Genomic DNA, 26,246 nt, shown 5'->3' with positions numbered 1-26,246 from the left:
TTAATTTTTAATCCTTGCCGTATTTTTGTATACTAAAGCAAGCGGCTTCGCGTAAGGAAACTGTGAGGCAGGAAAGTCTCCCTGCGCAGCACCTGCCCCGCCTGTTTTCCCACCCTAGTCTGCAGCCATGCGGACCCGATGTTCTTCCAAGACTCCCCTTCCACATAGGCTGGCGTCGATCTTGGGCCTGGAAAATAAATTCTGGGCCCTTTTCCTCCCGGTATTCACTTCCCAGGGCGAGAATGAGAAGACGGGACCCCCCGCCCCGGAGGCCTCGAGCGCGCCTGCAGTGAGGCCGCAGGCCGCTGGAGGCCGCCCTCCCGAGCGCAGGAGGCGGCCGGCGGTGCCCGGTCTCGGCGCCGCGGTGCTGGCGGAAGTGTGGCGCGCGCGCGTACATTTTGTGTCGACTGCGAAGCCGAAGCCGAGCGGAGATCCGGGAAAGAGACGTGGCGGCCCCGGGTCGCCGGGAGGGAGGGAGCGGAGCCCAGCTAGCCATGGAGACGTGGAATATGAACCTACCCCGGGGACCCGAAAACCTGTGCTTCGACAAGGACGAGTTTATGAAGGTGAGGAGGCGGAGGCCCCTGGGCAGGAGGGCGCCTGGCTGGGCCGAAGCCGGGGCTGAAGAGAGAGGAGGGGCAACTTGGCAGGTGTGGGGAGACGGTAGGGGGAGATGCGTGTCTGTGGGAGAGCCTGGCTGGGCTGGAATGACCCGCAGGCCGCGCCACCCCAGGGAAGCTCTAGTCCTGCCCCCGCCCCCGGAAAGCCCTTCCAAGTAGCTCATTTTTCTCCTAGTAGGGTTGTCAGAGGAGATTTATAGGTTGTTTTTCTCCATTTGGGGGAGATAGGGGTATATGCACCTCTTTTTAATAGATGAATATGTACACTTCCTATTGCTGGCCCCGTTCGCACATTATTCAATTCCCACAAGGAAGTCCATGCTGCCTGTGCATGCAGAACCCTCTTGTGTAGGTTTTTTTATGTTTCGTGTATGTTGCACACACACATTTTTCAGTCTGAACCCGTTTAAAATCTAGGTGCCCCAGCCAGGACGTTTCCTATGGAGAACTCACGCCCGTGTTGGATTTGGGTCCTCTGATCCTGTGAGGCATCCCTGTGTTGGGGCCTGCCAGACAGCTCTTTGTATTTCACCTGTCATAGTACTACTACTGTCCATCATACACGGAGACTGGCTCTTTCAGAATCTGCTGCTCCATTGGTTAGAGCATGGTGCTGATAAGATTATGGGTTCAATAGCTGCCTATTCCTGCATTGCAGGAATTCGGGTTGGATGATCCAAGGTCCTTTCCAATTCTACAATTCAGTGATTCTAATTCTGGACACATAACTGTCTTCTTGAAAAACTGTTGTTCAGAATATCTAAAAAAATAAAATAAAGGGGATTCCTGGATGTAAGCAATTATACAACTTTAAAACATTCTTTGTTGTTGCACTCATGTCCTACGTTTAGGTTTCCCATAAGGATCTTGTTGGGCACAGTGTGAACAGGATGTTGGACTAGATGGGCCTTTGGTCTAATTCATGAGGGCTCTTATGGTCTTATGCTGTCAGACCCATTATTATTATTAACCAGGCAGAAGGCCTTTTCGGTAGTGGTGCCCATCCTGTGGATCGCCTTCCCATCAGATGTCAAAGAGATAAACAATTATATGACCTTCCATAGACATCTGAAGGCAGCGTTGTATCACGAAGCTTTAAATGTCTGGTGTATCATGTGTTCTTTTATACTCTATTATAAGGTGCCCAGAGTGGCTGGGGCAATCCAGTCAGATGGGTGGTAGAAGTAATAAATTACTACTACTACTACTACTACTACTACTACTACTACTATTATTATTATCATTATTAATATTACTTTGAATAGTACCAATTAGTTAGGCTTTACAGACAGAAAGCACTTTAACAAACCAATAAAAATGTGTTTACACATCTTATATTTTAGTGTTTCATTTAGAACAAAAAATTTTCCTAGTCCATGGGCCACATTTTTATCCCTTCACTTTAAGCATGCTTGGAAGTTAGATAAACACAAACTGCTTTTACAAGGAATTGCATTTTCTGTTATGAGCCATTTCTTAAATCCTGATTATTATTATTTATCTGTTTTATATATAGCCGGATTTTGATGTCGATCACTTTGTGTCGGAGTGCAGGAAACGTGTTCAGTTGGAAGAGCTTCGGGATGATCTTGAGCTCTACTACAAACTTCTTAAAACTGCCATGATAGAGCTCATAAACAAGGATTATGCAGACTTTGTTAATCTTTCCACCAATCTAGTAAGTTTCAAACTGGATGTTTTATATGTACTAATCTTAGCGTTTAAGTATACTAATAATATATATTTGATGATGCTAATATTCAACATACTTCCAAAAGCAGGGTCCTGTGGTTCTACATACATTGTTGGATTGCATCTCCTGTCAGCCCCAGTCACTGTGCCAATGGTCAGTGATGATGGGAGTTGTAGTCCAGCAACATTTGGAGAGACTTACATTTTAAGGAGGTACTGGAAGCTTCTAGACAAGGGTTTGGTATGTGAATAGGCTGTTTGTGGTGGGTATGCAGGATGTCACAGGATACTTCAATATACAGAAGGAAGACAACTGGTAAATAAAAAACACCTTTGAATTAAAATCTCTTAGCTGTAATATGAAAAAGTGTGTGCAATTGCAATTGCATGCTAGAAAAGAGAGGTTAAATAGTCCAGAGGTAAATATATATATAAAAAGCTCTTTCTTACATCATATTTGCATCCCACTTTTCCTTCAAGGAGTATGAATGGATAGATAAGATTTTGTTTTTTATAGCATTTGATACTTTTGAAAATAGATAGAATGTGTAATTCTTGAAAAGTCTTCTAATGTGCATTAGGATGACTTGTTCCATACCACTAAATGAGTTTCCTGGCTGAGTGTAGATTTGAAATGGGTCCCTTTGGTCCAGATCCTTGTTCTGTCTTCTTAGTTGACATGGGGTGCTGATAACGGCGCTAAAGATAAGGTACCTATTGAATGCTCTGCACATATAGAGTATGTGGACACACAGTCTTCCATTTTTGTCCAGTTTATGTTGTTTTGATTTCAGCAGTCATTCACAGGTAATTCTGTGCAGGATTGGAGCCAGCTTGCCAGAGATTGCAAGTTAGCAATGTACAAGTGCCATTTCTGTTGTTGTACCAATGACAGCCAGCCATTAGGAAAATGTAATAGTCAGGATTACTTGCTAGTTGGGATGTCTTCTGAAGTACTGATTGTAAACATTTTTTACATTTGTTTTCAATAGAAATGTAATTTGTTACAAAATATATATCTTCACATACACAGTTTCAACTGCTCATTAATCGTAATATGTAATATGTTTGGACAATTTATTTAGGTTGGCATGGACAAAGCCCTTAATCAGCTTTCAGTGCCTTTAGGACAACTGCGAGAGGAAGTTATGGTATGTTCTGTAATAACTTCTCATATCATTTGTCTGATTTTGAAAATATTGAGAAACCAAATAAATTCTGTATGGGGCTGACATAGGGGATTTCATGAAGCAGCAAAATGCATTTTGTCTGAACATTTAGAAACCATTTTAGGAGCCCTAACTGTGTGGTAAGAACAGAGACAAGAACACCACAGGCATACATTTATGTTAACCTATGCATAAAGTAAATGGCATTTCCATGTACTTCTCTGGTTCACCAGAAGCAGCTTAGTCATGCTGGCAACATGACCCGGAAGCTGTCTGCGCTCCCTTGGCCAGTAAAGCGAGATGAGCGCCACAACTCCAGAGTCGTACGCGATTGGGCTTAACGGTCAGGGGTCCCTTTACCTTTACTATGCATAAAGTATATTTAGCCAAACAATCCCCCCCTCCCAGAACAGCAAATACTTGTTTCTAAAAAACAAATTATTTCATTCACCTCTTTTCCCCCTAAAAGTTAAATGTATTGTGTGTTGGAAAGGAAAGTAGGGCTGTGTTGATTAAATATGCAGATGGCATTAAAATAGGAAATAATATTAATAACCAGCAACACATGCAAGATTAGCTAGGTGACCTCATGAACTGAAATAATAGAAACGGGATGGAATGTCTCTGAACCACTTGATTGAGAAGATAACTAGAATAATTTCTAGATACTGAGACATTTCTTTTTCTACAGGACCGCAGTTAGATTAAATTGAAAGCAAGACATAAAGTGTTGCTTCTGTTTGGGCTGAATTTCCTCATATTTAATTTCCCTGAGCTCTTTTACCACCACTCCTCACTCTCCATAACCGTTTCATTACTAATCTACCTAATGAACCAGGAGCTACACTCCTTTTGTCTTGTCACTGCCTGGAAACTCATGATTATAAGTGGCTCTACTGAAATCTAATAAGGCTCTGAAAATGAAATTTGTAAAGGGTTATGTTCTTCAGAAATGATGCTCCCACACAGAAAGCAGTAGGGGAGCTGCCATCCAGAACTTGTAAGGTACACTTTACCTTAGATCAGGGAAGGATGTTTCCTTCTTATTCTGACATAGGAGTGATGAAAGCCCCAGGTACATGGGAGACTACGTCACTATTGACTAAGCTTCCAAGATGAACAGCATTGCGTTGCCTGTTACCTCAGACATCCCATTTTACTGAAGTAGCACTGGAAAAATACAGCGTTGGCTCCCATGCTGCTAAGATAATATTGGAAAGGGACCTTAGGAATTATCAGAAACAAACAGAAGTTATATCAACAGTGGGATGGTGCCAGTTGGATTGCAATGTGTCCCTGATCATGCTCAATTGGAAATTGCCTATGGCCAACAAGCGCTGCAGTCTCCTGTCATGTCCACCTTTCTTTTCAAATGTAGCTCAGCATAGGAAAATCTTGTTGCAAAAGATAGATGGGTTTGCAATCACTATAGCACAGGCTGGAATAAGTGATATTTCTCCAGGAAAAGGAGCTCCAGCTGAGCACATAATAGGAGGTGTCCAGCACCTGAGATTTGGCTTTGAATAAATATTTTGGCCTTGTTCATAACTTGCTTATGCATTTTAGAAAGGCACAAAAGATGTGATTAATCTGTGTGAGAGATGTTAACTCATATGTGCACAGAACTGCTTGTTTTAATTGGGAGGAAATATGGAGTGTGTGTATATATGTTTTTTATTTCCAGAGTCTTAAGTCATGTGTCAGTGAAGGAATTCGAGCAATTGATGAACGTGTGTCTAAACAAGAAGATATCAGGGCGAAAAAGGTACAACAGGCAGATCCATTTATTGCATTTTTATGGCAAAAGGGCAAAATGAACATATATACCACAATATGGAAATTTAATTATTAGTTTGAGAGCACTTCATGCAATCTTCTGACATGGCAAAATGAAAAGGAACTAGTAGACGCAGATTTGCCTTAGTAGAAGATCAGAGCCTTACTTTTTCTAACACACTTTCTCAAAGCATGACCTATGTCCTCTTGAAGAATGTTCTAGGAATTATAGGATAGAATACACTTTTCCCTTTGGCTGTAGAAAGGGAGATCCTTCATTGGAGGCTACCTTGTTGTGGCTGTAAGAACCTTTGTGGACAACCTCCCTGCCCTGTCAGTGCTCAAATGCAAGTGAGAAAAAAGAGGTGTGCAGGATGAATTGAAGGAGGCCTTGAATCTAAAGTGCTCTCATGCCTCTAGTACATTACCAAGCTAAGGAGAAAACTGCACAAGACCAAGAGCAGGAAGCACAGAAACCTATGGGAGGGAAACTGATGGACAGGACCTCAGAGCTAATGGCAAGGGAGGAAAAACAAGTTTACCCTCTCTACATGAGCCTGACAGAGCTTTGGATTTCGTAGTTTCTTTGCCTTTGATTCTTTCTCCCTTCCTCTTTTGAATTGCTCTGCCAGCTGCAGTCCTATACTCACCTACCTGGGAGTGAGTCCCATTGAACTCAGTGGAACTTATTTCTGAATAGCCATGTGCAGGATTGCATTGTTTAAACTGTTTCTCACTTGCACTGAACAGCGTGCATTTAAATGACGGTAAACATGGACAAAGGCCATCATAGGGAGTTTTTGTTGTTTGGGTTCCTTGTTTTTTCTTATGCATTCTTTTAAATGTAGTAACAGAAGGCTCTGTCTTTAATGTGTGTTCCAGTTCTGACACAACACACCTCCCCCCCCCCCCTTTCTGCAAAGAAGCACCAGGTTTAACTGGGAGCTCCATACAGTTATTAACCTCAGCAGTGGAGAAGTGGGGGTCCCTTTGGCATAGTGATGTGCTTCAGAAATCACATTGTAATAGGTTTATTAATTCCAGCTCCTTACCTATTGAGTCAAATCATTTCCCCAAAATACCTGCAAATTTGTTGAGAAGAAAATATCCCAGATTCAACATGAGAAGTTTTTTTTTTCTTTGTCTCTCCCCTCACCAACCAGATGTGTGTCCTGAGACTTATTCAAGTTATTAAAGCAGTTGAGAAAATTGAGAAAATTCTGCACTCCCAAAATTCTAAAGAAATGTCATCACTAGAAGGAAGCAGGTATGGGATCAGCAAGTTGCGTTTTGCTTAGTTCTGTCTGTCTTTGAAATCTATATACCAGCATCTTGAAACTCCAAAGTGGGAGGAAGCAACTATTTGAAGAAGTTAGTTCGTGATACACCAATTGCTTCTGTCATAATAACATGCCAAAATAGCAAATGCTATTTTACAGTTAGCAGAGCACCTGTCCTGCCACCTGTGTACCCTTTTGTGGAGCAGTCTGTTGACTTTCATAGAGCTGTTCTGGAGTAAATTAGTTGTAGATTTTCCCTATGGCTCTATGGTTGTTGTTGTTTATCTTGTGCCAGCAACAAAAGGGAGCTATGGTCATGTTTTCCCTGCTTAAATCTTGTTTCTATGTATGGAAGGTGTGTGCACACAAACCTGTGCAAGACACAGTGCCTGTTTCATGACCTGTATATGTGATAGAAACCTATGATTGATCCCTTGCTTAGTGAAACAGTCATGTATGCATTCTTCATGTATGATGAACAGAGCATGCACTGTACTTACGTGTTGTGATACCACCATAAGAAAAATATCACATATGAAGACATAACACTGGGACATTTTCATAGCCTCTGAAATCTTCTTGGTCTTTGCATTTAGTACATCTTTTTAAAATGCAAATGCCCATTTGTCTTGCCTGTTTTCACAAATCTCCTAGCATATCTCTAGGCTTTGCAAGGGTTCACTAGCTGGTATTTGAAGATAGGAGATCCACCTGGGATTCTGACACTCCTTGGAATTGACAGAGGAGACAGGGCCTGGCACAGCTTCCTATGTTCTGGCATTTTTCAGTTGCTTTGAAGCTGGTTTGAGTAGACATGTTGCATTATCCCATGTGGCCTCTATTGTGTTGGAGGTACTGGGTAGGTTTTGCCCAGGCATAAGACAAGAAGGGGGTGCATTAGGGACACAGAATTACCTGTCCCTTGCCCTGAGGCCTCTGAAAGCTTCCGCCATTAAGAGTCAAGCCTGTTCCTAACTGCATAGCCCTGTTGCGGGATCTTCTTGGTCACACTAAATGCAAAGGGATTGTTGGGAGCTGGGAGGAAATCACATGAACTTGCGTATATATACACGCATACATATATAGGAAGAGACTGTGTGTTTGTGTGAAGGGGGGGGAGAGGGATTATGATTATCTACTGCCATTATTTTATCAAAATCGTATCCTGATGTGTGCCAATTCCTTTGCAAGTCCACTTCTGACCGGACAGATTTTAGAAAGAATTGCCACAGAATTCAACCAGTTACAGTTTCATGCAGTACAGAGCAAAGGAATGCCACTCCTAGACAAGCTGAAACCAGTAAGTATGTTGCCTTGTTTTACAAAAAAAGTTGTCACAATTAAATCATAATAATATTGTGGACTTTCAGTGGTGCTATCATTATGAAAGTTCATGCATTTATCTTGGACTGTAGTTGTGATGAACAAGAAGAATGCAAAAATTGTATCTGTTCCCAAACAGTTAGTCAGCCAATGTGTTCTCTTCTCTTTAAAGTCCCTAAAATCTTGTTTGTTGGAGACTGAAATGCTTGCGTTTCTGTTTGCCTTCTGGCAGCTGAATCACCAATTATCTCAGTTAAAGAGAGCCAGTGTGGTGTAGTGGTTAAGAGCGATAGACTCGTAATCTGGGGAACCGGGTTCGCGTCTCCGCTCCTCCACATGCAGCTCCTGGATGACCTTGGGCTAGTCATACTTCTCTGAAGTCTCTCAGCCCCACTCACCTCACAGAGTGTTTGTTGTGGGGAAGGAAGGGAAAGGAGAATGTTAGCTGCTTTGAGACTCTCTAGGGTAGTGATAAAGCGGGATATCAAATCCAAACTCTTCTTCTTCTTCTTCTAAAGCTTTAAAAATATATTTATAAAAATAAGCAAATCATGCCTATCAATTAAAACTGTATGTATAGCAGTACATTGTTCTGATATTTACTGCTCCAGTATGTAAAGAACATGTCATCCTGACTTCCGGGTCGGCGCCATCGCCGAATGGCGGGCTCCCTCCGAGCTCCGGAGGGAGCCGGCTTGGCAGGGGCTGGGTCCTACCGCACCGGCGATGCGGGGACCCTTAAAAACCACGGCCAGATTGAGGCCGTGGACATGGAGACTCGGCTGGCACCGTTAGCGCCCTCCCGACTCGTGAAGGAGCCTTTTTAAAGGCTACGGATCGGGTGCTGGGGAGAAGCGTGGTGCTTTGAGTTCTCTGCTATCCCTGCCGAGCGCAGCCGCATGCCATCCGGCGGAGAGCGCTGACTTCTTCTATTGAAAATTCGGCTCTAAAGAAGAACCCGTGAGTAATTGGAATATGGACTAAAAAAAAAGGGGATAAATTTTTAAAATTCGGAGCGAACGGGGGAGGTGGAAAAAAGGAAGTCAGCCTACCCCTAAATTGTAGAAGAGCCAAAACAAAGGACTGGACAACTAAGATCGAGTGTAACCTTATCTTGCCGAATCAGCAACTTCATGAGGGAAAATTATAAGATTGAGCTGGAGGAGAAAAGTGGAATTGTTTTAAAAAAAAGCAACCCCCCCGGAATCCCTGGAGCGATTCGTGAAACTGCCTGGAGAAAAGTGATGGAGGTTTTGACAGCTGTCAAAGAGCTGTCAAAAAGGAAGATTAAAATAGAGACTTTGTTATGAGGACTTTGCCGGTTATATTTGTTACAAATTGAATACAAACTGTTTTAAATATCGGTCAACAAGCTACTTGGTCTGGTGGATGTGATTCTGGAAGGGAACTTTGTTACTGCAATCCACCTAGAGGAGCCGAGGGACATTGCATGTGTTTTTCACAGGAAATGTGAACAGTTGAATGGAACTTTCAATCTCCTGGGAAACTGCAGGAATGGAACACTATTTTGTCTACAGAGGTCTACACACTACAGGAAACAATGGAACTATTTGTTGGAAAATGAAAGGAACATGATGTAATGCTTTGCTTCAAGAATAACAAACCTCTGCAGAGACACTAGAAACTTTTGGAAAAAGAACATTTCTGTGGGAGAACAGAGAAATAAAAAGGAGGAGAATGATTGATAAGAACAAGGAAACAACAAGAACTGGACAGAACTGGGGGAACATTTGGGATATTCAGGTTTGACAAGCTTATGGATACAAAATTGGAGTTTTTACTCCTGGATATAAAAACCTGGATAGAAGAAATGGGCCCTTATTTGATAGACTCCTTCTACGATTGGACATCCGTAATTAAAGACTGGCAAAGAACCGGAGGGATATAGTGTAATGTGGGAACTCCAGGAAGATATTAGAAGTGGAGGGATAGGTGAAACGCAAAGGGGAAAGAGGGGAGGGAAAATTGGAATCCAAAGGCTGTAAAATTATTATTTACATTTATCTTATTTTCATCTGTACTATGTTCGAAAGGGGGAAACCCGTGGAAGGGTATAGATCGATCTTAGGGGACGAGAATTTGGATAAATTGGGTTATTGACGAAGAGTGTAATTTGGGGATAAGAATTTGTTGAATTTAATTGCTTATTTGGAAGATTTGGAACACAAGAGGGGGTAGGGAGGGGAAGTCCTAGTTATTGGCAATAGATTGGATCTAATTTGCTTTGATTTGTTCTAATTTGGAAAACCTTAATAAAAATTATTATAAAAAAAAAAAGAGCATGCAAAAAAAAAAAAAGAACATGTCATCCTTTCAACAAATTGTTTTATATTTTTATACTTTTAACCCACCTGCTCAGCAGTGTTTACCATCCAGAACTCTAACAAATACAGTATGTCAGTTTTGTTGTGAGTACAATGATCAGCACTCTTCAATAATTACAACTTTGTAGGAGCAGTAGTTTTCCTACCGTTAGTAGCAAACGCACATAATAAATGTAATATTAACTCAAATTATACCTCAACCAATGTTATTATTCCCAAATATTCAAGCATGTTGTTTAAAACAATTTAATTTTAAACAGCCATTCAATAATAATCTATAAAAATCATTAAGGGTTGGATTTCTGGTAAACTTCAGATTAGAATTTTAACCTACTGTATTTTTTCGTGTATAAGGCTCCCCCATGTATAAGACAACCCCTATTTTTTTTTACCCAAAATTAAGAAATTAAGTTGTTTAGCTTTTTTTGGGGGGTAGGGGAGGTCACTGCCACCAATCGTTCACCTGCCTGCCTGCCACTGCCAATCGCACACCCCGCCACAGCCACCAATTGTCTGCCCGCTCCCCATCACCAACAGCCCACCCACCTACTTGCTGCAGCCACCAATCGCCTGCCCGTCTCGCCACAGCCGCCAATCGCCTGCCCAATTGCCACAGCCAATCTGCAGCAGGCCTTGCTGCAGCCACCAATCACCCGCCCAATCGCCGCTGCCAATCTCGTGCTTGCTGCTGCCATTAATCGCACGTCCCCCTTCTGCATTCATTATCTGTGTATAAGATGACTCCCAATTTTTGCCTGTGTTTTTTTTTTTTAGCAAAAAGCACCGTCTTGGAAAAATACAGTATATTGGTGATTGGTGGTTTTTGAAGCTATAATGCAGTTCTTAAATGACTAAATAAAACTAGTGGATATTTCTAATTTTTCTGGCACAGCAATAACAATTCTTTTCATTCTTTTTTTGAAAATCATAGCGAATAGTTGGGATAACAGCAATGCTGCAGCAGTCCCTGGAAGGGCTGCTTTTGGAAGGTCTTCAAACTTCCAACATTGACATAATCCGTCATTGCTTGAGAACCTATGCAACAATAGACAAAACACGGGATGCTGAAGCATTAGTTGGTGAAGTGCTTGTGAAACCATATGTAGATGAGGTAAGTGAAGCTGGAGGCAACTGACTCAGGAGAATACATTGTGTTTTGTATATATGTCTAGTACTTCTGGGGCTCTTCCTGACTTATGAAAAAGAACTCAGCAGAAAGAAAGTTAGAGCAGAAAGCAGGTTATTTGAACATTTGTATTTTTATCTTGCATTTTTATGTTGTGAACTGCCCTAAGATCTACAAATTTAATAAATCGTATTTGCCACTAGACCTTGAATATGTTCAGGTGCTAAAAAAAATATGGTGTCAGTGTGTTACAACATCAGGAGGCTGTTGCATGTAGGAACTGAAAGCTAATTTAACTGTTTTATATCTCCTATTAAACAGCATTTTGAGCATTGCTATGATAATGCAGTAATTATTGACTTTGGGCTGTAGATGGAAGATATTTTAATCTTTTTTGCACTGGAATTCTTGTCTGGCATCTTTAATTTGATACTAAATGTTTTTAACAGGTGATTGTGGAGCAGTTTGTTCAATCTCGTCCTAATGGCCTCCAGACCATGTACAACAAATTGCTGGAGTTTGTTCCTCTCCATTGCCGGCTCTTGCGTGAAGTAACAGGGGGAGGTATTTCAAGGTAACACAAATCTTTCTTTGTTAAATGGCATGAGCAATTGTTGTTTCGGTTTCACTTATAACTATGGACAATACAATAATACCTCTGCGAACGTCCACCTCATCTAGCGTCCACTTCGGTTGGCTAGCAGCCGGGGCTCCGGAACGGATCCCAGTCGCAAAACAAGTAGACCTTCTGAAGTCAGTGGACTTGAGTTAGTTGTAACTAAGGTGCATCAGTTTCAGTGGGGCTACTCTTGAGTTTGATTTAGTCTGATTTTAAATGATGCAAGCAGAATTCTTGATCCTCATCTGCAGAAAATCAATATCTTACAGTAGAGAATAGAGATGCTGTAACCTGCCAAGAATATTATTGAAAATGCAACTGTTTTCCACAAAGAAAAAAGATTAAAAGCCTAAATATTCTTTTCATACTCAGTAAACCGTTATCAGAACCACATTCCTTTCTGTGGTCGGGGGGGGGGGGGGTGTTCAATAGAATAACCTCAACTCATTCTGAAAGTGTCTGATTTTATTGTCACTTCATTAATGAAATATTTTTCTTTTCATTGCCAGGACCTTTAATTTCTTAATCCAGGCTAGCACATCTGGTATATTCAGGTGTTTCCAAATATGTGCTAGACATGATTTCAACAGCTAATTTCAAATCACCTGCATGTATTTTGTTTGGATTTGATGTTTGTAGTGGTTTGGGGAACTAGAAAACTGTTATAACTCAAGCCTTTACAGAATTGATGTCCACCATTCAGCAAGAAGAATCACAGGCAACAGGAAGCTGTGGGCTGGAGTGTAAAGTCTATGAGCTTGACTGTGATGCAGAATTAGGGTTACAGTCAGTAGATTCAGGGCAATACTCCATCAAGACATAGGGTGTTGTGTATCTACTGTAGTAACTCTACTGTTGGTCTAAGTTCTGGAATGTGTGTGTACTAGGTTGGTGCTATCTCATATAATGGGTCATTGTGTTACAGCATGTAACAGCTAATTGTTGGAAAATGTAGTTTGCTAATTTGTCTATATAAAATTAAAAAAGAAAAAGAGATTGTAAATCTGACTAGTGGAACTACATGACTGAGCACTTTGCCTATTATTTCGGATTGCTATCTCCTTAAATAAGTGCCTAATTCATATTGCAATTAAATTCAGGCCACCTAAATTGAATCCATTTATTTTGTTCCAGTTAACACAGTAGCCTGCAATTATTGGTGCTTAGGATTTAGCTCTCGAGACTGCAGAAATACTTTCCTAATTATCCAGGCATTGTGGTGCTCTTCCTATGACTTAACATTTTGCTAACATTTCAATTCACTTAATCCCTGAATAGGTTTAATCTCCTTTCATAAGAGAAAATCATTAATATTTTGTTTGTGATGGACGAGAACTATAAAACATTTAATTCCCTCACTCTGCCTCCCAAGTTTCCGAACTATCAAATGGGGTATAAATCCTAATCTGTATGTGATGCTGGTTACATTTAGAAATTGGAACTCAGGGAAGAAGAAAACAAAGTTTATTCTTTCTCCCTGGGGCAGCCACAATAATGTTCAAGTGTGTTTCCCATTCATGTCTATATTATTATGTGTTCTTGAGGGAAACTGAGTCCTGCTTCATTTTCAATGTTACCTCCTTACCTCTTTTCACATAGTCAAGCTCCAGAATGAGCTGGACTAAACTAAAACTGCAGCGGTCAACAGACCACAGGGAGGGTTCAGTTCCTTTGAAACACATGACCTTTTGATATTAAAATCAGACACATACATGGCCCACTATATGGATGAACACCGAATGTGTCCAGCCCATATCACGTCTATGCACAGGCTCAGGATGTACTTAACTATCTATCAGTAGCTGTTGAGGAAGTAAGCCATGTTTGTTGCCTTTTAGTGTTTTCCTCACTGATACATGCATTTGTCCAATAGTGTAATTATCAAGTGCACAATAGGGCTTTCTGCATACCCAGTTCCTTGTCCTGAGCTTAAGTTTTCTTTCAAATGAGGTATTTACACTGATATTGCTACTCCACACAAAGTTGTTACATCATGGACTTCTTAGTATGTTTCTTCCATGATGCTTCCATGTATTCTTATGCCTCAGAAAATACAACTTCAAAAACTACGAACGCGTAGCACAAGCCTCACAACTATTGACAGCTTTATTTTTTTTTTATAATAATTTTTATTAAGGTTTTCCAAATTAAAACAAATTAAAACAAATTAAATCCAATTTATAAACTTTTTGCCAATAACCAGGACTTCCCCTCCCTACCCCCTCTTGTGTTCCAAATCTTCCAAATAAGCAATTAAATTCAACAAGTTCTTATCCCCAAATTACACTCATCATCAGTAACCCAATTTATCCAAATTCCCATCCCCTAAGATCGATCTATTCCCTTCCACGAGTTCCCCCCTTTCAAACATAGTACAAATGAAAATAAAATAAATATGAGTAATGATTTTACAACCTTTGGATTCCAACTTTCCCTCCCCTCTTTCCCCTTTGCGTTTCACCTATCCCTCTACTTCTAATATCTTCCTGGAGTTCCCACATTACACTATGTCCTTCAGGTTCTTTGCCAGTCTTTAATTACGAGTGTCCAATCATAGAAGGAGTCTATCAAAAAAGGGGCCCATTTCTTCTATCCAGGTTTTTATATCCAGGAGTAAAAACTCCAATTTTGTTTCCATAAGCTTGTCAAACCTGGATATCCCAAATGTTCCCTCTCCCAGTTCTGTCCAGTTCTTGTTGTTTCCTTGTTCTTGTCAATCATTCTCCTCCTTTTTGTTTCTCTGTTCTCCCACAGAAATGTTCTTTTTCCAAAAGTTTCTAGTGTCTCTGCAGAGGCTTGTTATTCAGGAGCAAAGCATTGCATCATGTTCCTTTCATTTTCCAACAAATAGTTCCATTGTTTCCTGTAGTGTATAGACCTCTGTAGACAAAATAATGTTCCATTCCTGCAGTTTCCCAGGAGATTAAAAGTTCCATTTAACTGTTCAAGTTTCCTGTCAAAAACACATGCAATATCCCTCAGCTCCTCTAGATGGATTACAGTAGCAAAGTTCCCTTCCAGAATCACATCCACCAATCCAAGTAGCTTGTTAGTCCATATTTGAAACAGTTTATGTTCAATTTATAACAAATGTAACCGGCAAAGTCCTCATAACAAAGTCTCTATTTTAATCTTCCTTTTTGACAGCTCTTTGACAACTGTCAAAACCTCCATTGCTCTTCTCCAGGCAGTTTCACGAATCGCTCCAGGGATTCCGGGGGGGGGGGGTTGCTTTTTTAAAACAATTCCACTTTTCTCCTCCAGCTCAATCTTATAATTTTCCCTCGCGAAGTTGCTAATTCGGCGAAATAAGGTTACACTCGATCTTAGTTGTCCAGTCCTTTGTTTTGGCTCTTCTACAATTTAGGGGTGGGCTGACTTCCTTTTTTCCGCCTCCCCCGTTCGCTCCAAATTTTAAAAATTTATCCCTTTTTTTTTTTAGTCCATATTCCAATTACTCACGGGTTCTTCTTTAGATCCAAATTTTCAATAGAAGAAGTCAGCGCTCTCCGCCGGATGGCATGCGGCTGCGCTCGGCAGGGATAGCAGAGAACTCAAAGCACCACGCTTCTCCCCGGCACCCGATCCGTAGCCTTTAAAAAGGCTCCTTCACGAGTCGGGAGGGCGCTAACGGTGCCAGCCGAGTCTCCATGTCCACGGCCTCCTCTGGCCGTGGTTTTTAAGGGTCCCCGCATCGCCGGTGCGGTAGGACCCAGCCCCTGCCAAGCAGGCTCCCTCCGGAGCTCGGAGGGAGTCCGCCATTCGGCGATGGCGCCGACCCGGAAGTGCCACAACTATTGACAGCTTTAGAAAGACTCACCCGCCTTTTGAAAGAGGTGTGGTTTTGATATTTGCAGAACCCATTTCCCTAACCTTTAATGCCCAGCACCTCATGTTTAGCTTTGTTCAAGAGACTTGGGAGAAAAGAATGATTCTCCTTATCTTTGCCTGCCCTCTTTATCGCAAGATCCTACCCTGAATCAACCACACACCCATTTGAACAACATCTTTGTGCTATAGAGTCAGAAATGAATTAAGTCCTCGAGAGTGCCGATCTGGACATCTGTTTAGGGAAGAGTGGAAATCTGGAGATCTGTTTAGGGAAGTTTTTTAATGACTGATGTTTTAATAAATTTCTAATCTCCTGTTGGAAGCCGCCCAGAGTAGCTGGGGAAACCCAGCCAGATGGGCGGGGTATAAATAATAATAATAATAATAATAATAATAATAATAATAATAATAATAATAATAAACATAATGGAGAGATGTTACAAGCATGCAGTACAACATGTTCTGAGTGATGTGGAAAGTTGGCTGCAGTTTCATGTGTAGCTTGTAGCAGAAGAGCAACAACTGGATAGGATATGCCCATTTGGAAGCACCCTTAAACTCAATTCTGGGTAGCGATATTCACCTACCGGTTGTGCAGGTTCATGGGCACTATTGGCTAGCTCTCCTGCTGACTGCTTGAGTTATTGGGAGCAAGTCACTGACTAACACATTCTCTTGTATTTGCATTAAATATGAACTAGCTGCTGCTGTGCTATAAATTTTCTTCCTAAATGCCCTCTACCCAGAATACCAACTCTGTGCTGAGCAGAACTTGTTATATCTATAAAGTTTTCCCAGACTGAGTATATCCCCACAGATTTGTATAAGCAGATTTATATGTTTCATAGAAGTATCTGTTAATTAATTTGGATTTGATTGCAGTATCACAAATACAAGATGTTAAAATGATAAGAAACCAAGAATATGTTGACATTAAGCTAGTAGAAATATCCAAATGATTTGCTACAAACCTACTAATGTACATTTTTGTATAATTATTGATAATGCTTATATTTTAAGTATTTCTAAGAAAAATGTTTATTTAATTTTGCAGCGAAAAGGGAAATGTTGTTCCTGGATATGATTTTTTGGTAAATTCTGTGTGGCCAGAAATAGTTCGTGGTTTAGAAGTTAAGCTGCCATCACTGTTTAATCCTGGGAACCCAGATGCATTTCATGAGGTAATTTAAAATATGCATATAAACCTTCTCTTTAACACAATGAACCAAGGAATGTGGGCCTTTAGTTTAATATGAAAACTAGAAAATGATTTTTGAAATACAGAATGCTCAAATTCAACAACTAAGAGCAGTGCCATGTATTGAATTTTCTATACAGAGATTAACAATAATATTGATGTAAAGAATGTCAACATGAAGTATCATTTGATACAAGCAAGCATCATTTGATGTGCCAGTACTAGGCCTTTTAACCTGCTCAATTGACTAAAAATCTCAATTCTGATTAATTGGAAGTTGTGTTATCTCTGCTTATCATGCTCATCAAAAGATACCCTCAGGGAGCTGCAACAAAACAAAATATATCGAATAAAAATTAGTTAGTTTTCCAGTTCTGTTGCTAATTATATATCTGGTATTCTGGATTTCAGAGAGCTTGATAAATAGCACTATGTTATTTCAATATGTATATGTTAAAGATATACCTTAAATATTCCTTCTTCAGAAATACACTATAAGCATGGATTTTGTGAGAAAATTTGAACGGCAGTGTGGCTCACAAGCCAGCGTTAAAAGACTACGGTCACATCCTTCCTACCACAGCTTTAATGATAAATGGAATTTGCCTGTTTATTTCCAAATAAGGTTGGTATTTGAGTTTTATTTTTAGGGGACATGAAATTACTTCATTTAGATAAAAATATTTTTCATGTTTTGAAAGACACAAGTCCCTTGCTGTCTGCTGAAACCTACAAAGGCAAAAATGTTGAAAAGTAGAATAAATGTCCTTTGGTCTCATAACATGCTGTTTGTCAGAACAGCATCCAAATATATCTCCATTTTTTGTGCAACAAGTACTGAAATAGAACAGTTTTTCAAATCTTACACATTATCTGTGGTTTGCAGCTCTCTATTCTGTCAGCTTTCCTACTATGAGGTAGAATGTGGATTGAACAGGAACAGTTTCTCCTATTAGGTGTTTGGAAATTTAACAATTACATTCCGTCTGATTTTACCTTTTTGTGATGTCATACGTTTTCAAATAGAAGATAATGTAACCTACAACAGGAATCCATCATCTACAAATTATGCTTCATATTTCAGAATTACTGTTTTTACTCATATGCAAATTCAGTTGATTGACTAAAACTCATGTGGTTAATAAACTAAGGTTTTTTTTTATTGTAACAGCTTGATTTAAAAGTGAAGTGAAGTGAAACAAAGCTGTACCTAAAAGAATTAGACTTGTTTATTGAATAAATAATTAAATGTTAGCAGCAAACCCAGAGTAAGGTAACCAACCTTTCTGCTTAATTGGACTGAAACATTTGACTTGGCTGTGGTGTTCCCTGGACCCTTTGCACTCTGTGGCGTTCCTCCAGATAGACTGATAGCAATTGCCACATGTTCTTTTGAAACACAGATAAGCTTACAAGCTGCTTCTGTTTATATTTCTGAAAACTTGGTTGTGATAGTACTTTTCTTTTTAAAAAACCAAAAATGTTCAGGGTATCAGAAAGAACTATTGATTTCCATCCCCTAGAACTGTTTGCAGAACCTTGTGGCAGTGTCCATTAGCAAATAAAAGGCAGCCATCGGTGCCACGGTCATAAGGCCTAGCCAGCCAGAGGTCATCAGAAGCAACTCTTAAGAACTAAGGCACATCCCTGCTCCCCTTCCCCCTCCCTCTTTCAATGTAAAACTTTTCCCTTTAAGCTTCTTAACCAATCTGCACTTAATAATAATAATAATAATAATAATAATAATAATAATAATAAAAATATTTATATCCCGCCCTCCCCAGCCGAAGCCGGGCTCAGGGTGGCTAACAACAATCAAATAATCAAACAGTCAAATAATCACACATTCTAAAAATATTTCATTATAAAAATTAATTAAAATTAACTTCCCTCTAGCCGCAGCGGTTCTCAACCTGTGGGTCCCCAGATGTTGTTGGACTACAACTCCCATCATTAAAAAGCTCTGGTCTTGCTAGCTAGGGGTGATGGGAGTTGTAGTTCAACAACGTCTGGGGACCCACAGGTTGAGAAAAGGTAGTGCAACTTTAAATTTGGTCCCAGCTTGCAAAACTCACAAGTTTTTGCTTTAAAGAGATGCTAAAATAGTGGTGATAACTAGAGGCTGGGGAAACCTCTCGGGGCCTCTCAAGGTCCAGCATTTCTCTACCAGCCCTATCCATTTGGGGGTGGCCTTTATTCCTGAAATTTACCCGCTTTCTTACTCATCATAACAGCAAGAACTAACATAGGAAACTACAGTGCACAACCAAGGGTTGAATTGAATGAATGTATATTGGCCTTGCAGAAGATGGGGCAGTCTCTGTAGAGACGACAACATTAACTAACTGCTCTGTCTCTCAGACTCTTCGAACTCTCTTCTGTTTCTACTCCATACCTAACACTCATTCTGATACTGCCTCTCCTTTTCCTGCTGTCATTCTTCTATTACATGGGAGCAGTTATAGCTGTTGTGTTATAGAGATTCTTATGGTATTCGGGTTTGAAATATATTTGGGGGAATTGGACTACAGCGTGCAGCACTAAGCTGCCAAATATCAATTTTAATTAGGATTTTATTATTATTTTTTAGGTTCAGAGAAATAGCGGGGGCCTTAGAAACAGCCTTTTCTGATGACTTAGAAGAAGCTCCAGGTAAATTACATCTTCACTGTAATTAGCATGTGCAATGAGGATTTGAGAATGAATGACAAATAATCATTTTTCACTACCATAAAGCCCTTCACAATTATATCTGTCATGGTTATACTGATGGGAACTTCAGCTATGCTTTAAGAAAAATAGTATAGTGTCTAAGGGGGAACTCAAGGAAATAATTATCAAGAATGATTTCTGCTTTTAGCCAATGACATCAACTATGGCAGAAATCTTGTCTGCTGCACTGCCTAAAAGTTGGGTAGCAGTGATGGCTAGACATAGTGGCTAGGAATGAAGAATGAATTGCACTGGAAAGAAGACAAAAGTTCTTTCGCTTACAGCCCTAAATGTTGTGTCATTTAATGGTGTATGACTGGAGGGACGGTTGACAAACAGGTAGTTCTACAACCTCTGTGTAGCACTGAAATAAAATGTGCACCATCACAGCATAGCATTATTTTGCTTTTGTATCTCCATCCATAGTTCTGTAATGAGAGGTAACCCTCCTTTAAAAAGCTAATAGATTATTAAGGAAACAGTAGCAGCCTGCCTTTCCCTTTCCTCCGCAACTATGGCTTTGCTACCCAGAATCCATAAGATGTGTCTACCTCTGACCTCCAGCTATCATGTTTTTAATATCTGTTGGGAGCCACCCAGAGTGCCTCCCAGTCAGATGTGACCCAGTCAGATGGGTAGAATACAAATAATAAAATTATTATTATTATTATTATTATTATTATTATTATTATTATTTAATTAATCTTGGGTGGCTGTTAGTTGCTTTTCCTCAGAATTAAGTGAGGGGTTGGGGGGGGGGCCTTAAGTTAGCTAAATATTTGACTCGGGATTATTTATTGTCACTTTGGCTTATCTGTCTTTCCACAAGATGTGTCAGTGATCCCCCAAACATTGGTGCTGTACAGAAGTTATGGGGCAGGTATGGGTACAGGATTGGAAATAAGAGAATAAAAGCAAAAATGTATTCATAAACATTCATAATATAGCTGGTCTAATTGGGATAATTTTGAAAATTGCAAGGGGGCTACAGATCTGGATTGTGACTGATAATTTAACTATTCCTGTGTTTTCTTTTCAGCTCAAAGTTCGTACAGCCTCTTGGCAACACATGTTGCATGTGCAAGTCTGCAGAAGTGTTGGTCGGATCAGATATTTCTGCCATTGCTCACACATCGCCTTTGGAAGCTTTCACTGCAGATTGTAGCACGCTATTCGTTTTTTATTAGTGAGGTGAGGAAAACTACAGGCTTCTCTCAAAGTTCTATGATTCTCCTTTCAACTCTTATAGTTGTTATTTTTAGGAGGTTGTCTAAACCCTGTATGACAAGCCAAAATGCTGTTTCACTGTAGCTTTATCAAATTAGGACAATATGTTGATAACCTGAGGCTACAGTCTTCTGTACACTTGCTAGGGAGCAATTCCCATTGAAATCAGTGGAACTTACTTTATGAATGGACATTGTGCTGAGATGTGTATTGTATGGTGTATAGTATGTCTGCAATAACCTCTTTGCCATTTTCATTTTTCGTATCGCAGCTTTTACTCAGGCCCATCTCTAACGAAAGTACAAAGGATAAAAAATCATTGGCAAGCAGTAGCAAGGAGAGCCCACTGAACCCAAGCCCTGTTGAAGACCAAGGAAATGACTCTTGTCCAGAGTCTCAGCCTTTAGCTTCCATATCCACCACTCAGCTGGTGCTTGTTGCTTCAGATCTGGATAAGCTTCAGGAATGGGTTGGTATGCTTCATTGGTTTGCATGTCAAGTATCAAATCAGGCCTAAGGTTCTCTGAGCCTGGCTGATACTGAACTTTTTTCTTAATGCTTATTTTTGTCAATTTTTTTTTAGCAAATTTAACAAAGAAGGAAAAAAGAAAAATCAGGAAAAGGAAATTATACTTCAAGCCTAGAAGGATAAACATCCGCCATCTACAGTCATACCTTGGTTCTCGAACGGAATCCATTCGACTTCTGGAAACGTTCGAAAACCAAGGTGCGGCTTCTGATTGGCTTGCAGGAGCTTCCTGCACTCAATCGGAAGCTGCGTCAGACATTCGGCTTCCAAAAAACGTTTGCAGACTGGAACACTCGCTTCTGAGTTTGTAGCGTTCGGGAGCCAAAACGTTCAAGTCACAAGGCATTTGAGGTCCAAGGTACAACTGTATTATGCAGTGGTCTAAGGACCTCACTGCCCTAGCTGCATTTGAACATATTTTTAAAAGTGTCAATCTTGTGTTGATACTTATTTGGACATCTGGAGGGCTTATATTAACTAATGCGTTTAATTAAGTTGAGTGTACTTATGGTTACTGTATCCTCAATTTGAGCTAATGGTTGTTGCTTACACACACACATATAATTTCTGTCTCTTAGGCACCGTAAGGGTTCACAAAGTCCACTTTTGTCGTCTTGCCATTAACCCCACCCTGACACCGAACTTTTGAAATATTTAAATGGCAGGCTTCAGTTCAGTAATAGCTATAATTTCCAGAACCTTAAGCATTAGAATGGATGCTCACATAAAGGGTGCTGATACTATCTCTGTGACAGTTGTATGAATAATGGTTGCAGATGCAGAAAATATTCCTTAATCTTTGTGCCTTTGGTTCCATGGAGTTTAGATATATCAAGGTTTATCTGTTTACTTTTAAGTATGTCTCTCTGCAGGGAAGATATAATGCATTACATTATGTCATAAAGAGAATTATTTCATCTCCTGCAGCCTAACTTGCCATCAATTTGTAACATTCATGGCTGCTGCTGCTTCAGTTTTTCACAACTCTCTATAGAAAGCAGCTCTGTGGTTTTGTGTATCTTTGGGATGTGAGCCATGTGCTTGTTTTTGCAGTGTAAATTTTCATTGATTAGCCTCTCAGCCCTCTGCAAGATTTAACTGTCAAGCTCTCATTTTGCAACACAAGCCTTGTAGCTCACTGGGATGCTGAGAAGTCTGTTTGAGTGTGACTTTTTGATCACTTTTTCTGCTCAAGATTAATTAAATGCTTCAAGGAGCAAATCTGCTATTTTGAATAAAACTGTTTCATGAATTCTAGATGTTTTGCCTTGAGGGTTTCATAGTGTGCTGCATTGAATTCAGAATCTCTTGCTGTTGCGTTTGACATTTGCATAGCTGATTTTCAAAATGTTATGTTTTGTGATATTGGAGTAAAATTTATATTCTGTAGTTGCACACAAGAAACACTTCTGTGCATGGGGAATTTGAATATATCGAGAAAACATATTCAAACGTAGCTGTAATTGTTTGAATATTACTTTTCTTTCAGTTTCCTGAATTGTTGGAAATTATCAAACCAAAACTTGAAACCACTGGTTTCAAGAACGTAGCCTGCATCTCAGGTAAATGTGAGTTCAGGTATCTGCTTATATTTTTTGTTACATATTCATGATATGATATAATGAACATACTCTGCTGGGAAGTATATCGGCAAATGCCTAATGGAGATAAATTGTTTAATGAGAGAGACTATTTTTGATTCAAGAAGATTCACCATAATTTGAGGAAATTTCTAAATTGCTCAGTATTTTATACATGTGACACCCTACCCTTATTTGGCAGGCTATGGTTAGGAAATTGCCTGTGGCTTGCTTGGTCCTCTCTCTCCTTCTTCTTGCTTGTTCACAAATCTTCTTTGCCGTCATTTTTGGAGTAAGCTATCAAGTGGCATTACAGCTGCGCTGATATTTTTCACTGCCGCAGTTTGCAAATTTACTTTTTACTGTGATTGCAACTGTGATTTAGATCTAACTGTGGTAGCAAAAATGCCAGTGCAAGTATAATACATATTTTACTTCTGGTGGTTCCCTCACTGCAAGAAGTGAGGTTACAGGGAACCAGGCAGAGGGCCTTCTTGGTAGTGGCTTCTGCCCTGTGGAACACCCTCCCACCAGACGTCAAGGAAATAAGCAACTATCTTACTTTTAAAAGACATCTGAAGGCAGACCTGTTTAGGGAAGTTTTTAATGCTTGAAGTTTTATTCTGTTTTTAGTGTTCTTTTGGGAGTTGCCCAGGTGGGTGGGGTACAAATAAAATTATTATTATTATTATTATTATTATTATTGATTAGCTTTACAAATGAAAGGGAAAGGAGAAGATGTTTGCATATGAAGAAGGAACATAGAATAGTCATGAACCCACAGGACTTGCTTGATGGCCTAACTTTAATCAGGCAGTGTTTTAGCAACTGCCCCCAAGCCTTTTGTATGTGTATGAATGAGATATATTGGAATATTAATGCATCCGGGCAGAAAGATCCTCAAGCACAGATTCGCTTACTAGAGGGGGATAGGAAGAACCAGTGGTGTCTTATCTACCAGCGGAAAAGAGCCTGGCAGAGTGGGACGTCCACTGTGGAGGCCCTTGATATGTCTGTGGATAGCCCTGTGAACATTGAGTTACTGCTAGTTTTTTGTTACTTAATGTTAGACCCCTTGAAAGGCTGCTCCAGTTGTGGGGCAGGGGAGGAGGAGACAGCCTTGGATTTGTTAGATTCCAGGCGCTTTGTTCAATGGCGGTGGTGGAGGATGATAAAGAAAAAGAAGATCCGCACAGGAAGGAAGAGGGGCAATCCCTCCATGCCTCTTGTTCTGGCTGGAGCAAGCTAGCAGGGCTTTGGGTGTGGCAGACAACCAGTCATTTCACGCCCATCCAAACCTCGTGGAAGACCGTGCTATGAATTGTCAGTGTAACGCAGCATAATAAATAGTATCTGTCTTCTTTATTTGATTACATTTTGCGGAGGGGGGGGCGGGCGGATAAGGGAGTTGAAAAAGACTGTTGCAATAGCCCTGGAATTTCTAATGAAGGGCAGTATACACGTTTTAAGAAATACTCCAAAAGTGTGTGTTCATCTCAGGGGAGCTCAGATTTTACCACAGTTTGTTTTTTTCTTAACAGGAGCCCTGGAAGACTCAAAGGACTCTCTACTGGGTTGCTGGCCAACCTTGAACAGTAAGCTTATTCAGGAGTTAAGTGATTCTTGCTTCAGTTGCCTGAAAAGTGCTGTTGAGATTCCAAGGCTATATAGAAGAACCAATAAGGTAACACATCCTTCATATTTAAACAATAAAGGCTTGTGTCAGCAGCATAGAATGTTTTGACCACTTACCTGCAGCTGATAGCCCCCAACCCCATGAAGCACAGTAGCTTTGGCATATAATTTCTTACCTGAGATATCATCAATTAGCTATATGAGATGGAAGAGCACAGTGTTATGCTGATTAATGATGATCTGTGTTATATGCAGTTTTCAACTTCTCCTAGTTTAATTTACACTTTATGGATCTCAATTGAGCCTGCCATGCCCACCTAAGCCAAGGTAGTAGGAGTACTGTATGTTTGAATCCTAGTGTATAGCATTACTGCAGACTGGCATCAGCAGACCTCCTCAAACCAAAACCTTCCCCCACTTTATATGTGATGGGAACAGACCTGCTCTTTACACAAACTTTGAGATCTCTAGTTTCCCATTTTCCCCCAGGACCTTTGATAACAGGTCCATTGCTTTTTGTCATATTCATTTAATTCAGACAAACTACTACTTAACACACTTCAACACTATCAGGCAAGCAGTTTCTTACCCCAACACTTTCTGTGCATGTTTATGTCTGGTATGATGGGAATCCAATGAAAATACATTTTTTTCCTGAAAAAGTCAAATGTGTAGGCTCAAAAAGGAACCTAATTGAGGTTTAGGTGATATGTATATGTATTAAAAAACCATTTGATTAACTACCTAGTATTGAATTCTCATGTCCTGCTTATGTATGAGCATGTTGAGCTTTGCTTGTTTTGAACTCTAAAATAACGAGCTTTTTACTCGTTTTCTTGCCAATTTGTGTAACATTAACCAGGAGGTGCCAACCAAAGCATTGCCGTATGTTGACACTGCTCTTAAACCTTTCCACCAACTGAAGAACGACTACAAAGATACACTAAAACCAGCTGTAATTGAGCAGTGGCTTGAAGGAGCCCTTGGCAAAAGCACACAAAAGTAAGTGAAAATTTACTGCAACTTCACAAGGGTATTTCAGCATTGAAAACTCAACTTTTCTCAAGCCACTGTGGGTTAAGACAAGCGCATATTGGGCTAGATAAAATAAGATGTGAGTGAGCACTTTGGCTGCGCACATAACCCCTTTGCTCCTCCCTTCGTAGTAGAAGCCAGCAGTGGTGTAGTGGTTAAGAGCAGTGGACTCGTAATCTGGTGAGCCAGGTTCACTTCCCCGCTCCTCCACATGCAGCTGCTGGGTGACCATGGGCCAGTCACACTTCTCTGAAGTCTCTCAGCCCCACTCACCTCACAGAGTGTTTGTTGTGGGGGAGGAAGGGAAAGGAGAATGTTAGCCGCTTTGAGACTCCTGAAGGGGAGTAAAAGGTGGGATATCAAATCCAAACTCTTCTTCTTCTCTTCAAACAATCCAGGTTGTCTTCAGTTAACAGTAGTTCCCAGGAAACTTTGGTGTGGAGTTGTTGTTTTGTTTTTAGAATCTTACTGTTTTGTATGCAAAGGCATTTACAGACAATGAACCCACTGGACATTCTTGATTGCCTAACTCCTATTGTTGCCATCATG

At 40.3% G+C, this 26,246-nt stretch overlaps 1 protein-coding gene across 1 annotated transcript in view; it reads left to right on the top strand.

Moving 5' to 3' along the window:
• Positions 1-350: 350 nt before the first annotated feature.
• COG2 (component of oligomeric golgi complex 2) overlaps positions 351-26,246 on the top strand; it is a 29,970-nt gene continuing 4,074 nt past the window's right edge. Inside the window, exons 1-16 of the mRNA XM_083732342.1 lie at positions 351-566; positions 2,137-2,298; positions 3,398-3,463; positions 5,166-5,246; positions 6,421-6,524; positions 7,729-7,837; positions 11,137-11,316; positions 11,781-11,905; positions 16,836-16,962; positions 17,465-17,604; positions 19,570-19,631; positions 20,731-20,882; positions 21,190-21,387; positions 22,937-23,009; positions 24,569-24,711; positions 25,525-25,664. Of these exons, the coding sequence (XP_083588468.1) occupies positions 495-566; positions 2,137-2,298; positions 3,398-3,463; positions 5,166-5,246; positions 6,421-6,524; positions 7,729-7,837; positions 11,137-11,316; positions 11,781-11,905; positions 16,836-16,962; positions 17,465-17,604; positions 19,570-19,631; positions 20,731-20,882; positions 21,190-21,387; positions 22,937-23,009; positions 24,569-24,711; positions 25,525-25,664 (1,934 nt within the window). The 5' untranslated portion in view covers positions 351-494. The remainder of the gene's footprint in view (positions 567-2,136; positions 2,299-3,397; positions 3,464-5,165; positions 5,247-6,420; positions 6,525-7,728; positions 7,838-11,136; positions 11,317-11,780; positions 11,906-16,835; positions 16,963-17,464; positions 17,605-19,569; positions 19,632-20,730; positions 20,883-21,189; positions 21,388-22,936; positions 23,010-24,568; positions 24,712-25,524; positions 25,665-26,246) is intronic.

This window comes from Podarcis gaigeae (genome assembly GCF_964106915.1).
Source record: "Podarcis gaigeae genome assembly, chromosome: 3".
NCBI lineage: Eukaryota > Metazoa > Chordata > Lepidosauria > Squamata > Lacertidae > Podarcis > Podarcis gaigeae.
The sequence above is the reverse complement of the archived record's forward strand: the minus strand, read 5'-3'. Positions and strand labels throughout refer to the sequence as shown.